Raw genomic sequence first — 18,861 nt, 5'->3', positions numbered from 1 at the left:
ATCCTCCAATACACGCTGGCAGAGTCGTAACACCGCAACAAAAATATGCAGGTACCACACAGTCACTCCTATTCCAGCCTTGCCAGCAGAGAGAGAGAGAAAAAAAAAAAAGAGAGAGAGAGATAATAACAGTGAGAGAGGGAGAGAAGAAGGAGGAGGTACAGGGAGAAAAATAGCCAAGCTAACCCAAGCTTCCATCTCCCCTATTCAACTAATACCACCACAAACACAGGTCAATGCCCCACGCTGATTCAGCCCCACGATAAAAAGCCAAATCCCCTCTTTTCTCAGCAAACAGCGCCAGCAGCTAAGGGGGGGCGAAACCTGCGCGGCTCCAGCCAGCCATACAGAGCTGAGCATTCATTAGGAAAGGGTGAAACTCGCTGGAGCTCTCGGCTGCAGTGTTCACATAAGGCTTCCTCACTAACTCACTACAAGCCCCTGCGCACAGATACGGCATGCAGAATAGACTTTGCTCTCTCACAGAGAAGAGAAGGCATACATCAATACACAGCAAGCGCCAGTGCACTGTGGCATAGGGAGTTACATGCACTACGGATTGGAGAACATATACAGGTCTACACAGCCTACACTCTTGTGCTCCGCCACTGTTCGCAGCGGAGAAGGAATATACTGTGCACAAGGCTTATAGTCGCAGGATTGTTTGTATCCATTGGCAATCTTCAACATACGAATAGTGGAATCTCTGGGAAATTAAATTGATTGGAAAGCAGTGGCCAGTAGTCGGACGAATGTGGCAAAAAGTGGAGGATATTTCCGATGGGCTGTATAGGTGGTGATCGTAAAAGGCAAAAGGTTGGTGCTAGTGTTTCTGCTGGCTGACTGTGTACAGTCCAGGCGCAATCAGATTGGAGATAGTTGTTATCACTCAGTCCTGTTTGGTGCAATTTAGATATTTTCAACCTTCTTTCTTCCGTGGACATCACAATGTTGATTCACCTGTACTGTTATGTTTTCTAGTATTAGTTGATGCACCCCCCCCATAGTTTCTTCATGTGTTGATATGTATATTCCTGTATATTTACCTTTTCACAGATATCTCTCCCTCTCTCTACCCCTTGAATGTGATTAATAGATTGCAATTTCTTTTCTTATGATTACTTATTTCTATTACTGTGAAATGGCTAGATTATTCAATTTTGGCTCAAGAGGTATTCTGTCTTGATCATTTGTATGTGCTATTTGTTTTATGTTTTTGCTCTATGTATGTGTGTAGTTGATTATCTTCTCATTCTTTCTCTCTCTCTTTCTCTCTTGTAATGTAAGTTGCTATCCTTTCTTTTTTCCTGAACATAATTTCTCTCTTTATTTTTTCTTCCTCTTGTTGTCTCCTCATTGCGTGTGTATATTCCATCTCTGTTTCTTGATTGCCGTTGACAGTGTTTGGAGGGACAAAGAAATTCAGTGAGAAGAAGTAGTGATGAATCACTATGATTCCTCCTGTGCTGAGTCGCTTCACTCAAATATCAAACTTCACAGACGGCGTGTTGCAGTGACCCATTGTGTCCGCCGCACTGTAGCCAATCTCTTCCCCTAGTATCCTTCGTTATACTGCAAAACGAGGAATGTTCGCATGCATATTAGAAATTTTGCGAGAGCCAAGATTCGCGTAATTAAAATGCATGCGAAAGTTCTTGTCTACACTATATGCATTGAATGTTAGAGGCAACTTGTGAAAATATTGTGCCGCGAAAGAGGCTGTCAGCTCCAATTCGCGAAAAATTTCATGCCACAAAAATATTGTGCTTTACAGTATCTTCCCTTCTCATGTGCCATCTCTCTTACTATACTCCATACAGCCAAAGCATAGTTCTCAGCAGAGGAACTAGAAATTCATTTTCTACTGTTTGGAATTTACAAAATGTGTCATCAAAAAACTTGTATGCCAAATGTGATTTGCATGGATAGTGAGTTGTTTTGAAGTATATTGAGATCACGAAAGAGTACAATTCTTTCAATCGTATGCATGCAACTTTTATTCCTGAAGCGCCCTCCCAATTTAAGTTGTGGGTAGGTACTATGTAGAATGTGACTTACACGTGATAATCGAAATGTGTCCTTGTACACGTATTGGTACTGAATCGCATGCAGGTGATAACCTGTGAATGCAGTTAACTCTCGCACGACAAATACGTGTACTGCTATTTCCTGATATATTGTAGTCAGTGTAATTGATGGGGAAATTTGCATAGCAACCATAATTGGGAATGTGCTGAGATTGCAATACTTCCAGCATATCTTTTTTGGGCAATATTTGGCATTTTTGTCTTTACCAAACTAAAACTGTGTTTATTATCACAGTTTTATTTCGCACATTTGTTAGACATGTGTCTCCATTTCAAAGCAAAAGTTGACAGTTTTTCTAGTAAAATGGAAACTATGTTTTACCTTTAATAGCAGACATGTACATAAAAGACTTTAACAAGACCAGCAGCATTGTTACATCCTTTGCCTACTAAAGTTGACTTCCCAGATCTTGGAGTGAATTTTGCTGCCTCTCATGCAAGAATGCAGAAGTGTGTACCTTGTCACTGCAACCACTTTTTGGCTGTTGCTACTAGTCTGCATGCATGATAATTCAAGAAATCCTGTTGAGATAAAGTGTGAAATGTTTATGATGCCTACTCTGGGCATGCAGTTGAGCGCATAGGCCCTACTCTTATATATTTTCATGTCTGTTTATATCACTTTGCGTGTCACATACAAACTGAAGAATTGAAAGAAATTCTGAGGAAAAAGTCAGTTTTTCAAGCTGTGATTGCTAGATATCATACTTTTCTTTGACTCGCGCAGTAACTGGCTACAACTTGAGCATCATTTTTGCTGTTGTTGTTGATGTTGTTGTTGTCATCATTGTTGTTGTCCATTGTTGTCCTTTTTTGTAGCATCCAATACATTACAGAAATGTTTGCTTTGAAGGCAATGTCTGGGTGACTCTTGTACTACACAAACCAAATCATATCCCAGGCATTCCTGGCACATGTAGGATGTGACTCTGTGATTTCTGCACTGCGCAGCTAGTGTTGGCCTACTGCCAGTTGCTAATACACATTTATTCATCTCTAGCAACTGAAGAACAATCGTAGTGTACACTTGACACGTATGTTTGTGTTTTCGTTTTCAAAGTTTGTTTTGGAATGAACATGGCTTTTTAACCCTTTAGCTCTCTCATACAGTCCTTAGTCCATAGCGTAAGCCTACATTTGTACCTAGTTTAGTAAGAAAAAAATGAGTGCTGTCTATACTTTTGTTTATGTTTCACATGTACCCAGTCTGGCTAGGGGATTGTATACAGAGTAGTCTAGCAGGGTGTTCAGGCGCAAGAAATTTATAGTAGTACGGTATAGCTACAGTATGTACCAAAACGGTATAGCTATACGATGAATTTATACACCTAAATGCTGACTAACAAAACGACGTATAGCAAAACGGCGGTCAGAGCATGGTTTCGAACTAGAACTTGATAACGAATCAGCATTCCATCGTGTCCATTGTGCGTCTGAACGTATGGCGACCATAGAACAATATAACTGGGCGGGGTTTAATGGGAGCGCACACGAAAGGTGACCCTATACCTTTCACTCATGACCATAACAGCACGCGCATTGAGAAATTGCACATCTATTCAACGTTTTCCAGAACGGTCAAGAATAGCATCTGAACGGTCTGTCGGCTATACAAGGATTCTTTATACATTGTTTCTTTATCGAGTTTTGGTATATACTGGCTTGCATGTGAACAAGGGGTAAGTTGCAGTCACTTGCCCAGACACAGCAAAGAGTTGGGGAATACAGTTGCATGAAGTATTAGGTTCATGCTCATTTCTGAAGTCTTTTGACCTCCACCACTCCTGTATGTGTGATTTCTTATTTCACAGTAACAGCGACAATAGCATTTTCAAGAATACCACAAATTGTACAAGTCATAAGCGTCATCTTCCCTATCCATTTGTCTGCCATCCCATGAAAGAAAAAACGGATACTAAAAGCTTCCTAATGTTCACGAATGATATCTTTCATTACCTTTAAGTAACATTGTTTTGAATGTGTTATTGTTTTTTACTACATAACAGCATTGTTGGTATTATCAATTTCCTTGCACAATACGAAAAAATTGCTGATGCTCTTTGACAATCATGCGTTATGCACGCTCCATGCTCAATCTTTTGATTGTTCGTTCTGCTTGTTCCCTACAGAGTGAGAGTCCAAGTCGTAAGCGCAGGAGGATGTCTCAAGGCCTGGTGGAGATAGCGACGTCGCCCAGTCCCCCTCTTTCCAGGCCCTGGCTTTCCACCGCCCCGCCCTACCACCCCCACCTCCACGGTGGCACGGGGGCGCAGCACCGCTCCACCCCAATCAACTACACCAGAGGGACGACTGCATCCTTCGACTGGTGCAACAACTCTGCCCAGCTCTCGGCGGGTAGACTCAGGTAAGGAACACAGTTTTGTTCAACCTCTACTCTTTCCCAACCTCTCAACCAACCAACTGACCCCCCCCCCCAAAAAAAAAAGCAAGCAAACAAACAAACAAACAAAAATTATTCTGCACTAACATTTATCCAGTTTCATAACATAATTTATTTTTTCCCCCCTCTGGATCAGCAGTCTCTATTTAAAGGACAATGAAACCTAGATATATATGTTGATTTAGTGAATGCAGAAACATTGATAGAACACATCATTGAAGTTTGAAGAAAAGTGGATGATTGGTTCAAAGGTTATGAACTTTTGACGTACCACCATGGCTGGATAAGAAGACTAAAACAATTTGTGATGTCACAGTTGGACAATTACAAGTAGGCCTATCTGTAAAGAAAATATAAAAAGAATTCTGCAAAATTTACCTGGTAACTCTCTATGAAAAGTACACGCTCCTTCCACTTGTTTCTGACATGTTTTTATGAAGGGGAAGGTTTAGGCTCATTCACACAGCCACTAACAGTCTCGATTATTTGTGTCGCGATTCAATCATTATTTTTTTTAAGGTGCGCGGGCATGATAATCATGAATACGAGTGAGATTCAAATCATGATCCATGCACACCTAGAAGAGTGATGTTTTTGAAATAGTCACAATTATTTTGGGAGCAAAGTGTGTATGAACCCTGCATGAAATTGCACCGGTTTATCCCACAATGCAAGGCATGCATGGGACAGTTGAATCGTGATGTTGGGTCAAATAGTTTAGCTATGCTCAAACTGGTGCGATGTGAGTTGCAATTTTTCCGTCAACTGATGAGATTTTGATGGCGATATTTTTGCCTGTGTACATATAAACAGGAGCGCAAAAAGTGGAATTTGCATCGCAATTGGAATCACGCTTATTCATTGTGTTCGGACTATTATTACCCCTGCCCTATGAAAGAGGTAATCCAAGTGCCCTTTCAGTATGCTAGAAAAATGAAAAGTGGCTGAAAATAAAAATTCCTAGGTTTTGAAGGATTGTTCAATCCTATTTAGATAAATTTTACTGATGTGTTCTACTAATAATTCTGTCTTCTATAATCAATCCACTGTGTGGGTTTTAGTCCCCTTAATTATTAAATGAAGTTTGTAACTCACAACCACAAATCTTGGTAGAGACATTTCTGACACACCATCCGCTAGTGATGTACAAGATTTGAAGTATTGCGATTTATTCAGAAAGCACTGTTGAATTGACCAGATTGGCGACAGCTTTCAAATTCAATACAGACATTCACAACAAAAAGGGTTTTTGCTGACTACCATAAAGCTTGTGTCTGGCCTGCTGGACACAACAATAACTAATGCAATACATGTAAGGCAAACTGGCCAATGATTGGTATGCATGCAGCAACTAGAACAAGTAGAATTGAATAGCTCATTACATGGTCCTCAGGGAAAGTTAGCCATTACTTTGAATTCATGACAACCTGCCAATTGTGCTAATAGTATTCCCTCGTAGCTTATTCCACTCATAATGCTCTGGATCATAGTAAAAATTTCTTTGTTAACATTTTTTTTTTTTGCTCTCTCCCCAATTTGAATTCATGACCTCACGTTACAGCTGTATAGCGATGATAGAGTTTTGGTTTAGATGAGGCTGCAGGTTTCCAACTTTCAGTTTCCTAGAGACTTGTATGCTCTTTAACATTTCATAGGGTGGTTTCTAAATATCTCGCAAAACGTTCATCTCTTTAACATCCTAACAAAAATCTGTGATACATGTATCTGGCAGCCTTTGTTCATAGTTAGGCTTCTACAAAATTAGTGATTCTATGTTTAAGCGGAGACCAGAGCAGAGACTCCAAGCCCAAACATCTCATACAAGAAAGATTCTTCCACCTGGACCCCCTGGCAAGCTGGAGACGCTGATCGTGCAATGTGCACAATATTATCATGAGCAGAAAGCCGGACACGGGTCCATCATGTAACACAGGACCTGCAAAGGGACCCTGGAAGCTGATGCTATCTTCTTTCTTTAACATACAAGACAAAAACTAAGTTTGGAAGCGAGAAAACTAGACTTAAAAGCAGGAAACACACCGCCAGAGCAGGAGAAATTCAAACTCAGGCGGGAGATTTTGAGAACATCGCCTCAAAGCGGAAGAGTTGGAGTCTCCAGAGACATTCTCTTTGTACACATTTTGAAATTGAGTCGTTATCAGGGTCATATCTTTGTGATACATCATTCTCACTGTGAAGAATTTCAAAACTTGGGTTGCAGTCATTTACAAAGAGCTGATCTGTGCAGGTACACGTATATGGTTGGCTTACTCTGTACAAAGCTTACACATAATATGCCACAGTTCAATGTACCACAGCGCGTTACAGCTAGTAGAATAGCAGCATATAAAAATCTTAACATTGTTTGCAGTCACCATTTACACTGCACAATTTTGCATCTTCTTGCAAAAAAACAAACAAAAACAAAAACTATTGCAATTTGAATTGTGACCTAAATTTCATGAAGCAATTAGTTATTTCTGTTCAAACTGCAACAATTGTTAATATTTAGGTCGCAGTCCTGATCGCTATCCGAGATTGGTGCATTATTTTAAATGCAATAAGAGCAGTACTTACTGTATGAGAGCATGATTGTCAGTGAGAGGGAGGTCAACTCTTGCTGAACAAAACCATAAATGATGCCTTTAAAAGGATGAAAGCCATATCACACAAAGTGTTTGGGTTTCCATGCTGTATTGTAGGGTTTATTCTTGTTTTAATATCTTGATAGAGATCGTGGAAAACATCAAGACTCACTGTAGGGAGAGAAAAAAAAAAAGAAAGATTGGATGAAAATATGTGGTCCTTGATATCAAGAGACATTTTTGGGCAATAACAGAATAATCGGACAAACACAAACAAAACAGAATAATCGGACAAACACAAACAGAGTACATCTTTAGAATTTGGCTTATTGGTATGTCCCACTGTAGTTGGAACAAATTCAATAGAAACTAAAATTCAGACTATTATGAACCACAGGAAATTGTGGAAAAGACTAAAATAAAGTTATAGTGCTCTCTCCATCCATAAAAAACAACAACAAAAACACTGAAAGGACACTGTGTACCCAAGTGAAAGTGCAGAGGATGTAAATATTTTTTTTTTCCCGTATGTATGTGTGGGGTAAGGGGGTAGTGAAGAGCAATGCTAATAGGTAGTTCAATGCCTGTTTTTATTCTTGGTGTCAGACTGTATCTTCTGAAAATCTGACTGACTTTAAATCTTCCCAACTGTCGTTTGACTTTTTTTTTTTCCCCTCCAGTCCGCCAACCACCAGCATGAGGAGGCAGAGCCAGCGGCAGCGGGAGAGACTGCTGAGGAGCAGGAACCAGCCCACCTCCCTGGGAGTCATGAGCACTGACCAGCGGGCATTCCACCCCCCTAACCCACCTCCCCACCCAGGGGTCCTGCCCCACGGGACCCACGGGGCCCACCACCAGGGCGTGCCCTTCCAGCCCCAGCTCATCATCGACCTCAGCAATGAGGTAACCGTGGCAACGTCATGACGCTCGCTGTCTTTATAAAGCCTGTTTATAGGAGAAGTGTTTTTGATCTGGGGACATGGTTTCCCTTCTGAGTAAAAATAACACATGCAGCTACCAAACTCCTAACAACAGTGTGTGGGTGTGTTTATAGTTAGCTCTCTGCAAGCTTAGCAGGGCTCACTTACGGTGGTTCAAAGTCTGCTACAAATATTTTGATCATTGTATCTACTTGAAGGGTTTCAAAAAGATAGCATAGCAGCCCTGAAAAAGGTTACGCTTTCTTGCAACTTTGTAAAAGTTACAGTTCTCCTTTGCTCGGTAACAGTGTTTGTAGAATGTGGCTTGTCTCATTGTTAGCAAAACAACAGAGAAGAGAGCAACAAACACTATCCATTTTTTAGTGATAGGGATAGATGTCTTTCTGTTTCCCATCAGCAACATCCATGTGATTTATTTTACAGTTTATTCTGTACTGGTAATGCTTATGTGCCTTTAAATGATATGATTGTATGTTGAGGTGCATTTGTCTTCAGGGAAATCTAACCCTCTATCTACAATGATAATATCACATGCACAGTGAGATTATTCAGAGTAAGTCAAAGCAGTAGTATACACAACAATGCCACAATCAAGTGAACGATGGTACAGATGGAACAAGTTAGTGAAGGCATCTGTTTATATTAAACTTGCACAATGTATTCCCGTAGTCCTATAAAGTTGCTGTTTTGTGTGATCTACTCCGACCCTAGAATTAAAGCGTTACATCAAGCCTGGCAGGGGACCGCAAAATGGGATGTTATTTGGGATGAAAAGAGGTACACAACGTTTTGAAGAGGTATACAAGGAGATAAGGCTAGTGTTCTGCATGCCAGAAAGTGGCTTCCATTTTGGCGCCATGACAAATTGCCATCAGTCATGGCCCAGCTCGCACAAATATTAAAGACTTTTTTTTGGTTTTAACCAGGTCTTTAAGTCTTTTCAGGCATCATTGAGTTATCTGTCACATCACCAACTCAAAATTCCATGTGGTGAGAGACTTGCATGTTCTAATTTTAGTTCCCCCCGGCTGTACCAACAGCTGTTCATGACAAACAAACAAAAGAGTATGATAATAGTAATAAGTTTCTATAACAGTCCAAGGGAAATCAATGTGAGCTACATGCAAACCATTCTTCTCTGTTACGTTGCAGGTATCTGTGCCAAGTAGCGTACCAATCTCGATTCCAATGTCGGTTCCAACCTTTGCGGTGCCAATGTGCACCGCCCACACCACCATGCCGACCTGCAGCAGCCAGTCGATCCACTATCCATCGCCCGTGTTTGCCGGCGGGGCGCCCCCGCACCACCCGCCCACGCCCACCCACATCCCCATGTGCAACGTGGGCCACCTGCCGGTCTGCGGCATCCACATGCCGACCTGCCACGGCCACCACATGCCCGTCTCCCAGGGCACCCAGACCTCCATCCTACCCCAGGAGGCCCTCCTGGGCCACCTCCATGCGGCGGCGGCAGCCCAGCAGCACCCAGCGGCCCACCACCACCACCATCACCACCACATGCCCACGGCACAGGTGCAGTACATTCCGTCGGCGCCACATCATCAGGTTGGTTTGACACAATTTTTGCAAGGCTGTTTGATTACGATTTCACTCGCTTATCTCATTCACTCATCTCTCTATGGAGCTATTGCTTCAGATGGAGTGATGACTTTGCCTTCAGCAATGCTAGTCGTTCTTGATTTTCATGGAAGCTCCCTGAAATTTTTTCATTTTTTAACATCAAACTGCAATGACACAAAATAATGTCAATGCCTTCTGCATTTTATTCTATTTCTTTGAAATTATTTTACCTAGAGATGCTCTTTGCAATTGCTTAAAAAAAAGAAAAAAAGAAAAGAAAACAAAACTTCTGATTTCAGAATGAATCACTACGAGCTGAATGTAGAGATGGGCATCCCCTGCTACGACTGCTTGTCCATCTTCTTTACCTTGGTCTCCTACATCTGTCCAATGTCAACTTCCATAATTTCACAAGGCAGTGCACATCCAGTGATGAGCATACTCAGAAGGCTACACTGCAAAATCTTATTTGTAGACTTTGGAAAAAAAGAATACAAATGCATAGAGAGTGTCTGTCTGCTTGGATTTGCAATAACTTAACCTTTGCAGGTTATGAGGAACTCTGTTACAAAATTCTGTTACAAATTCTGATGAATCACAACATGTATTGATCCACTTCTCATGTCTGTCTGTTTGTTTGTTTGTCTCCCTGTCTGTTCTGCAGCATCACCAGCGAAGCGGTGAGGTCGACTTGATGAGTGAAAGTCCAGCAGCATTCCATGTGCCTTCCTCCACCCATCACAACCCTCCCTTCACCTCCTCCAGCTCCCTCCACATCATCGCAGATCCCTACCTCAGGACTTCTGCAGATGTTCACCAACTGGTGAGTATTCGGCCTCTCCCATCTCTCTCTCTCTTTCTCTCGCTTGGATTTCTGTCTCTCTATTGTCATAACCCATATCATTCATTATTCTCCCTCTCTTTTTTTAATATTTTTATTTCTCTTGTTATCTTTTCATCACTTCATCATGTCCTGTGGTCTTTAGTGCTGTATTTTTATGCCTCCGCCACGAAGTGGTGCCGGAGGCATTATGTTTTCGGGTTGTCCGTCCGTCCGTACGTACGTCCGTACGTCCGTACGTCCGTCCGCTTTCGTTTACGCGATAACTTGAGTAATATTTACTGGAATTTTACCAAACTTGGTCCAAGTGTGAAGTTTAATGGGGCAACGATTTGATAAGATTTTGGGTGAAATCAGCTAAAGGTCAAAGGTCAAAGGTCAAGGTCAAATCATGAAATTGTATCCGTTTACGCGATAACTCAAGACTGTATAGAGCAAATTTCACCAAACTTTGTTGGAGGATGATGTATGATGGGACAATTACTTGATTAGTTTTTCAGTGAAATCGGACAGAGGTCAAAGGTCAAAGATCAAGGTCAAATCCTAAAATTTATCTGTTTATGTGATAACTCAAAACTGGATGAAGCAGCTTTCACCAAACTTGGTCCAAGGATGATGTATGATGGGACAATTAGTTGAGTAGATTCTAGTGACATTGACAAGAGGTCAAAGGTCAAAAGGTCAAGGTCAAATGCTAAAAATGTTGCTATTTCCCCCATATCTATGCAATGCCCGCAGTTATTTTCTTGAAACTTAGAGTAGACATGTACTACTGCGTAAGGATTCTCCAGAGAGAGTTTCGTGTCATAAGGTCAAAGGTTAGGTGAAAATGTTGCAATATCACTTTTCTCGCAAATGGTTCAATGTATCTTCATGGAACATGGTACATATGCATGTACTGACTGGCAGGGATTATCTAGGGAATTTAGGGGTCATGGGTCAATAGTCAGGGGTTCAAAGGTCAAGGTCAACTCCTCAAAATGTTACTACTGTATTTCCCTCATACATGTATACTAGTATATGCAATGATTGCATTATTAGTTTTAAAAGTGTTTAATATATGTACATGTATTACTTGATGGAGATTCTCTTGGAAATTTCCAGCCAGAAGGTCAAAGGTCAAAGGTTAAGGGTCAAAGGTCAGGTTTAAATGAAAAAAAAAAAACAATATTTTGTACTGTAATTACACTCTTTCTTCATACCTTGAAAATTATACTCAATGCATAAACTTATAATAAGGTCGGTCAGAAGTCAAGTAAAAATTTTCAATTCCCCAAATATGTGTACCTGCACTCTTTAATAGACAATTATAGCAAACCCAGTTTGTGGAAAGTGAACATTCAAGATATTTCTGACAAACCTGTTATTTCGATATTTTGCCAGTTATGTGAAACTGTCATCACACATTGTCAAGACATTGTACTATACACCTATTGGGAGAATCATGCATTATGGCGGAGGCATCAGTCGCCGTAGCGACATTTCTAGTTCTCTCTTTCTCTCGATTTATATACCTGTCTCTATGTGGAGTACATGCAGATGGGTTCGGTTAACCCTTTGAGTGCCAGGCATTTAGCTTTAAGGGGAAACCCAGACCAGTTTTAAGTTAGTCTGATAAGATAGAGTAAAATCTTACAAGTACAGCAGTGAAAATTTGATCAAAATCAGATAGAAATTAGGGAAGTTATGAAATCGTGAACTGATTTCTTCCGAGAAGTTGTCATAGAGTTAAACATGAAAATTGATGCAAATGATTGAGCTGATGATGTCATCACCTCACAATATCCCATTGATTGTCTACAAGAAAAAATAGTAACGAAAACTTAACTTTTTACGTTATTTAAGATTAAACCATGATGTTATTTCTGATTGAATGACTTCAAAATAATGATCAGTCAGATATATTAGGATTTAACATTTGGACATAATTGCATTTCAATTGAAAATTGGAAGTTTCAAAATTTTATGTGCAAACTATAATGCAAGTTGTGAGGGGATGACATCATCACTTCACTATTTGCATATTCATATTGACTGTAAAGAACCATTTGTGGAAAAAATAGTGAAAATGCGCAATTTTATAACTTCCATATTTTCCATCCAATTTTTGAGTAAATATTCATCATTGTGCCAAGAAAGTTTTACTCCTTCTTTTCAGACTACGTGTAACTTTCACCTGCACTGGAATTCCCCTTTAACTTACCAAGCTGTTTCATCAGCAGTGAGTAACCTAACCTAATTGTATAAATAACCAAGCCCACTCAGGTGTAGCAGTGTGCCTAGGTTCATATAATGCAAAGGCCATGGCGACACAGTAGGGATTAGGGGCTTGTAATCTCTGTTCATTGACAATTAGTTTCCAGACATCTGCACTGTTTGGTGGATAAAGGACCCCTGGTGAGCGTTCCAGTCGGTGAACAATGCACAGTAAGGGTTAGGGAAAATAAATTTGTTGTTCTCTTGAAAAACAAATGATATATCATTCTGTACACATGTATGTGCACGCTTTTTGACCAATGCATACATTAAATGTGCGTACATAAATAGAATATGAAGGGAATTACGGCTTCAATCAATTACAACAATTCATTTGGATGCAAAGAAAGCAATGCATTTACCTGGTGAGGACAAGTCCCGAGTATGCTCGGGCAAGTGTCTATGGGAAATGGGTGTTGTAGCAAAATCAGCCCGTCCTCAACGGGTTTAAGTTAGATTTACAAAAACTGAAAGACACATCCTACTGTTATCTCACATAGACATCAGTTACATTTTAGTGAATCAGGTGAAGACACACAAAATAAATACACAAGCTGTTACAGCTGTAGAGAATGATCTGTGTGCCTGTTTAGTCACACATCTTTTTTACCTCCGCCAAGGGAGGAGGTTATGTTTTTGTTACTGTTGGTTTGTGTGTTCGTTTGTTAGTTTGTCCGTGTGCAAAATAACTCAAAAAGTAGTTAACGGATTTGGAGGAAACTTGCAGGAAAGGTTTAGAATGATACAAGTTACAGATGATTCAATTTTGGTGGTGATCTGAGAATTTTGGGGGAATTTATGAAGGATTTTTGACGTTTTGGCAGGTAGGGTCAATAAACTTGGGAGTTCAGGCTGCGTGTATTTGAGGTTTGCATGCACACACTAAAGTGTGTGCTCTAGTTTCTGCTAGGGCGAGGCACACTGTGCAGCTGAGGGTTTATGACGTAACAAAGGCTTCTATATTGGGAAATCGGGCGACTTTCAGCAAACAATGCTTTAAGTACGTATGGTTGGAAATCACTGATACATGTATCTCTATGGAAGAACAAGATCAGTGGTGGAAACGAGCTGCATGCTTGGCGGAGGTCTGCGCTCTCAGAGTATTCTCTATTTTTTTTAATTTTTTTTTGTAAATGGACATGGTGGTGATTTTCTTGCTTCTTTTATCTCACAGTTCACCTACCCAAGGTTCAACAGCATGGGGCGTCATCAAAGGAGACCAGTTCCCCGCCCTCTGAGACCACCTCCAGCTGCTCTGCAACCGTGGTTATTCAGATATTTGTAAGTCAAAAATGTTTTTGGTGTTTTTGTGTTTGTGTGTGTGTGTGTGTGTGTGTGTGGATTTTGTTGTTGTTGTTGTTGTTTGGTTTTTGTTTGTTTGTTTGTTTGTTTGTTTGTTTGTGTGTTTTTTTTTTTGAGGGAGGACTAACATTGTTTAATTTTCCAGGTTATGGTCATTAATTTTTGAGATGCTCATCCTTATCAATGATTTGTGTAGATGTCCCTCATTTCTAAAGAGAATGTACAGTAATCAAGGACTGTCAGTCATTCATGATCTTGCTGCTTTAGTACATGTATGTAAGAACAGTATGCGTAGTTTTTTGTTCTTTTTTTTTACAGGAGGTAGACTGGTATGGCATTATATTTCCTTTATTAGTCATAATTACTGCAATCAATTGTCATATCGTCATCTATCACTGTATGCATGATCTAATATTATTGTTATTATTATTATTATTATTGTTATTATCGTTATTATTATCATTATTATTGTTATTATTATTGTTATTATTATTATTAGTATTATCGTTATTATTATCATTATCATTATTATCATCATCATCATCATCATCATCAGGAATAGTGATAGTGCACGTATGATGTACTACAGATAGTACTAAGTACTTGTGGTAGTGGTTTGCATATATGTATCCATCAATCTCCAGTAAGTTGGTTGACCGATCTAAAGAATATCTCTCTCTCTCTCTTGAACATTTCAATCTGTCCTCAGATTGCCAAGTCCCCAGGTGACGCAGGGCTTCCCCGTCGAGCTCGAGACAGACGACGCCGAGGTGGAGAACTACGAGGCGCTGCTCAACCTGGCCGAGAGATTGGGGGAGGCCAAGCCGCGGGGCCTGAGCAAGGCCAACATCGATCAGCTCCCATCCTACCGCTACAATCCCGAGACGCCTCGCACAATCAATGACCAAACCTGGTGAGAAAAAACAGTGTCTTGTTGCTGTTGATGGTGATGATGTTGATGTTGGAAGTGGCGTTGGTGTTGGTGGTGGTGCCAGTGGTGGTGTCGATGGTGGCGTTGATGGTGGTGTTAGAATTGTTGAAGATTGCGGTGTTTGTGTAGGTGTTGTTGTTGTTGGTGGTGGTGGTGTTGGAGATTGTGATGATGGTGTTATTGTTTTGTTACTTTTGAGGGGGGGGGGACTTTTGAACTTTTATTTGAATGTATTATCATTTGGAGTATGAGAAATATAGATTTTCTTTGGAAAAACACCATGCATGAAGTAAACTTGTAGAACATATTAAAATGATATTGAGGCTTGCGTAAAAATTGTATTTAGTGAAATTCAGTGACAACAAGAAGTGATGAATTGCATTTACCACAGTTCATGGAAGGTGGCTTGTTTTTTAGTGTAACACCTTTGCTGTTTGTGTTTCACCCCCTCACAGCTGTGTGGTGTGCATGAGCGACTTCGAGACCAGGCAAACCCTCCGCGTTCTCCCCTGTAGCCACGAATTCCACGCCCGCTGCGTGGACAAGTGGCTCAAGAGCAACAGGACGTGCCCCATCTGCAGAGCGGATGCCTCCGAGATCACCAGCCAATCCAGCTAAAGCGTCTGCGTCTCGTGCCAACCACCTCCCTCCCGCCCCCCCCCCCTTCCCCACCTTAGAAAGATACCAGCGAACAGTGACCAACGAGCAGGGCAGTGGGGGCGCTCTTCGGCTATGCACCTGCTTCTGTTGCAAGCCAAGCAGATGAGAAAACTTATGTGGCTACTAGAGAGGAGTTGTCGTTGGGGGAGTCGCCTGTGGCTTCAAGTGGCGCCGAATTGCCGGCCACGCAAGAACAAAATCTTGTTTGTTTTTTTCTATATATTTCAGGGATATTTACTTATTTACTTGCTTCAAATGTAGGATTATTTTGTTTGTTATTTATGCGGTTGAATATGCACTTTATGCAGAGAAATAGATTGTTGTTTGAACATTATCTAGTCATGCTTGCGTTGTACCTCAAAGTAACTAACAATGTGTGTTTGGTAAACTAGAGCGATCTATACTCAGTCCTTTCAAAAATGAAATACTATATGATCAGTCAAGCTAGTACTGTTATTTCAAATTATCTAATATTTGATAGGGAATATTTTCAGTAGATAATCTAGACAACTCAAAGTATCGTTACCTGGATTATTCCATATAAAATGAGTTATTGGCTACCAATTTTGCTAGTTGATTTCAATTCTTTCAAACAGCACTATTATAATGTGTAGTGTAAAAGGCCAGTTCAAGTGCGCAAGACTTTATTCTGTGTTTTTATTTTGTTGTCAAAAGTAGATTTACTAATGACTGCAATAGATGGATCTCATTAGGCAAGTGCTTTTATAGGCAGATCTATTTCTTTTTTCCTCCAATTAACTTGACTGGCTAGATTAACTTGTGCAATCTATACTCAAGCTTTTTTAAGTTGTTATGAGCTTTTCTGTACATTCTATCAATGTATTTGCATTAATTCAAGATTTGCGATTTCAAACCTTGCTGTCCATTTGCTTTTGATGATTGTCATCGTTCTTTTCAGTTTCTTTGCTTCTGTCTGCAAATCATGTGCCAGTTTACTTAAATTCATTTTATTTTGTATTCATTCAGCACTGTTTTGTTGAAATCTCTTGTCTTATTTCCTACATGTTCTGGCTGCCATAAAAATTTAGCTTACCATATTTGTCACCACTGTCAGAGAAACATACAGCCAGTCTTTGATTTTGGATTTGTTTGATCGTGTAAAGCTGCTTAATTCCAGCTCCTAGATTGTATGCCTGCCACTAACTGAAGTATTACCCATATATTTATTTTTATAGGAATGAGTTTGCACATATCCTGTCTGCTGTCTTTTATAATCTGTGTATTTGCTGTTCTCTGTTGCATAACAATCACATAAATTGTCACAATTTCGTCAAAAAAAAGAGAAAAATATGAAGAGCTGATTTTGCTCTCTACCATAGATCTCCTGCCCCCTCTGCCTCAAATTCTTGATTTAAAAAAAAAAAATGCTGCATTATTGTATACTGTTCACCCAGCGCACAATTTATCAATTTCTGTCTCCCTTCTGTCCCTCTCAAGGGATTGATTCTATTAATAAATAGAAAAGACAAAGCCAGCAGTGTAAATACATTTTCTTCCTCCCAAAATAAACAAGCCTGTGTCAAAAAATGAAAAACAAAAAAAAAAACCTGGGAAAAGAGGGATGCTTGGTAGTGCTACATACCTAGATTCCATATAAGCTTGTTTAACGGCTGTTCCCATTTGGGGCTAGCATCCTGTCTATTAAAGGACATTGGCGCAGGATGTACCAATTTGATTCATTTGGTTTTTGCAGCTTTATGGCATGCACCCTCCCCACAAGCATTACTCACAGCAAAACTATGTATGCTCAGGGAATTCCATAATAACTCAGAAAAGGATTTTTTTTTTCTTTTTTTTTCATAGCACTATTAAAATTCATTCTGTTTGCCCCAATTCTTTTGATATGTTTCCTATTATAGCAACTTTACATTGTATGTGCATTACCTTTTTTTGTCTTTTTCAAATATATTTTTCTCCATTTTCACAAGTCATTGACAGTGCCTTATAGGTTTGACTCCTCTATTTTCCTTTTCGTCCACTGTTGAAGTTTTGGTACAATTTATAGTAGAGTGTCTTGATCTTGTGAAGCAAGTGGGCACTGTTCAAACTTTGCTATGGTGTACTTACTTTTTTATATTCATATTACATTTTCAATAGATTTCATGAAGTGTTCATGTACCTTGTTTTGATACAGTTTACGGGCTTAGAAAGGCTATATAGTTTTCTTTGTCTTCTCTGTCTTTAAAATTTATATGTCTCGGCCCTGGCCTGCTGGAATTAACATCATTTCAACCGAGAAATGCAATATTTATTCCTTTCGTAGATTGTTTGAACTATTCTGTTCTTCTCTTGTATGACAAATTTTTCCCGCTCCCTCGCATTTGAATAGACAATTTTCTTTTTAAAAGTGACCATGTTACTTTTCTTTTGTCCAGTCTTCGTACTGTTCTGCCTAGCATCTCCATGCATGCAAGTTGCGAATCATGGGAATTGAGCTTGATGAAATAGTCACCGAGGAAGGAGAATCTTTACAGGGGTGACTTCCTTTATAATTTCAGAATTTGCAAGCTCTCTTCAGCTCTTGAACACGAAGTCTTAAAGGATTCCTCAGGTCTGTTCATGAAATTCCTCTGACTCGTGACTTTCTCCGTGAGACGTTTGGCTAAGGAACAGTTCTAGAGTATTATTACTAACCCATGCTGTACTAGAAGGCAATATGCAATAGTGTATTCTGCAGAATGTGGTGCTGTCTTATACGGTAATCAAAATATAGAATGGGCCTATGTTTGTTGTGTCCTTTTCGGATGTTTGTCTTTATGTCCTATATTTTTGCATCTAAGCCATTGAAACTTGAGAGCAGTCTCATAAAAAAACCAAGAGCAACAAAAGATATCATTCTTTTGAGGATTCAGATGTACTGACAAGGGAAAAAAAAAATGTAATAATTGATAGTCAGGTATTATGTGATGGGAATGTGGATTTGTATGGCTGTGATAGATTGTGGGATATCAAAGTGTTTGTCTTACTGTTAGCATGTGTGTGAGTGAGTGAGTGTGTGTGTGTGTGTTAGTGGGTGGGTTAGAGTGAAAGAGAGAGATAGAGAGTATACTTGTGAAAAAGTCCATTTGGATGTAGCGCGCTCAGAGACACTTAGCCTACAGGGAATTCTTGTAGCAAAGTCAACTTTAATTGTCTTTAACAGAATATGCTAATATGCAGTTTTTCCACATTTACGCAATTTGAAATAGTATTATACTGTCTGTGCTCTACAATGATGAAATGTATGTGTGTGTGTGTTTGCGTGCATTTATATAT

The 18,861-nt window shown here is 39.9% G+C and overlaps 1 protein-coding gene across 1 annotated transcript; it reads left to right on the top strand.

The window, feature by feature from the left end:
- Window positions 1-497: 497 nt before the first annotated feature.
- Window positions 498-18,588, top strand: LOC140241570 (E3 ubiquitin-protein ligase RNF38-like). Its single transcript, XM_072321306.1, has 8 exons — window positions 498-816; window positions 4,217-4,452; window positions 7,754-7,976; window positions 9,167-9,580; window positions 10,260-10,418; window positions 13,867-13,973; window positions 14,704-14,907; window positions 15,381-18,588. The coding sequence occupies exons 1-8, from the start codon at window positions 781-783 to the stop codon at window positions 15,541-15,543; spliced, it is 1,542 nt and encodes a 513-aa protein (XP_072177407.1). The 5' UTR covers window positions 498-780; the 3' UTR covers window positions 15,544-18,588.
- Window positions 18,589-18,861: the final 273 nt, after the last annotated feature.

This window comes from Diadema setosum, chromosome 18 (genome assembly GCF_964275005.1).
Source record: "Diadema setosum chromosome 18, eeDiaSeto1, whole genome shotgun sequence".
Classification (NCBI taxonomy): domain Eukaryota; kingdom Metazoa; phylum Echinodermata; class Echinoidea; order Diadematoida; family Diadematidae; genus Diadema; species Diadema setosum.
The sequence above is the reverse complement of the archived record's forward strand: the minus strand, read 5'-3'. Positions and strand labels throughout refer to the sequence as shown.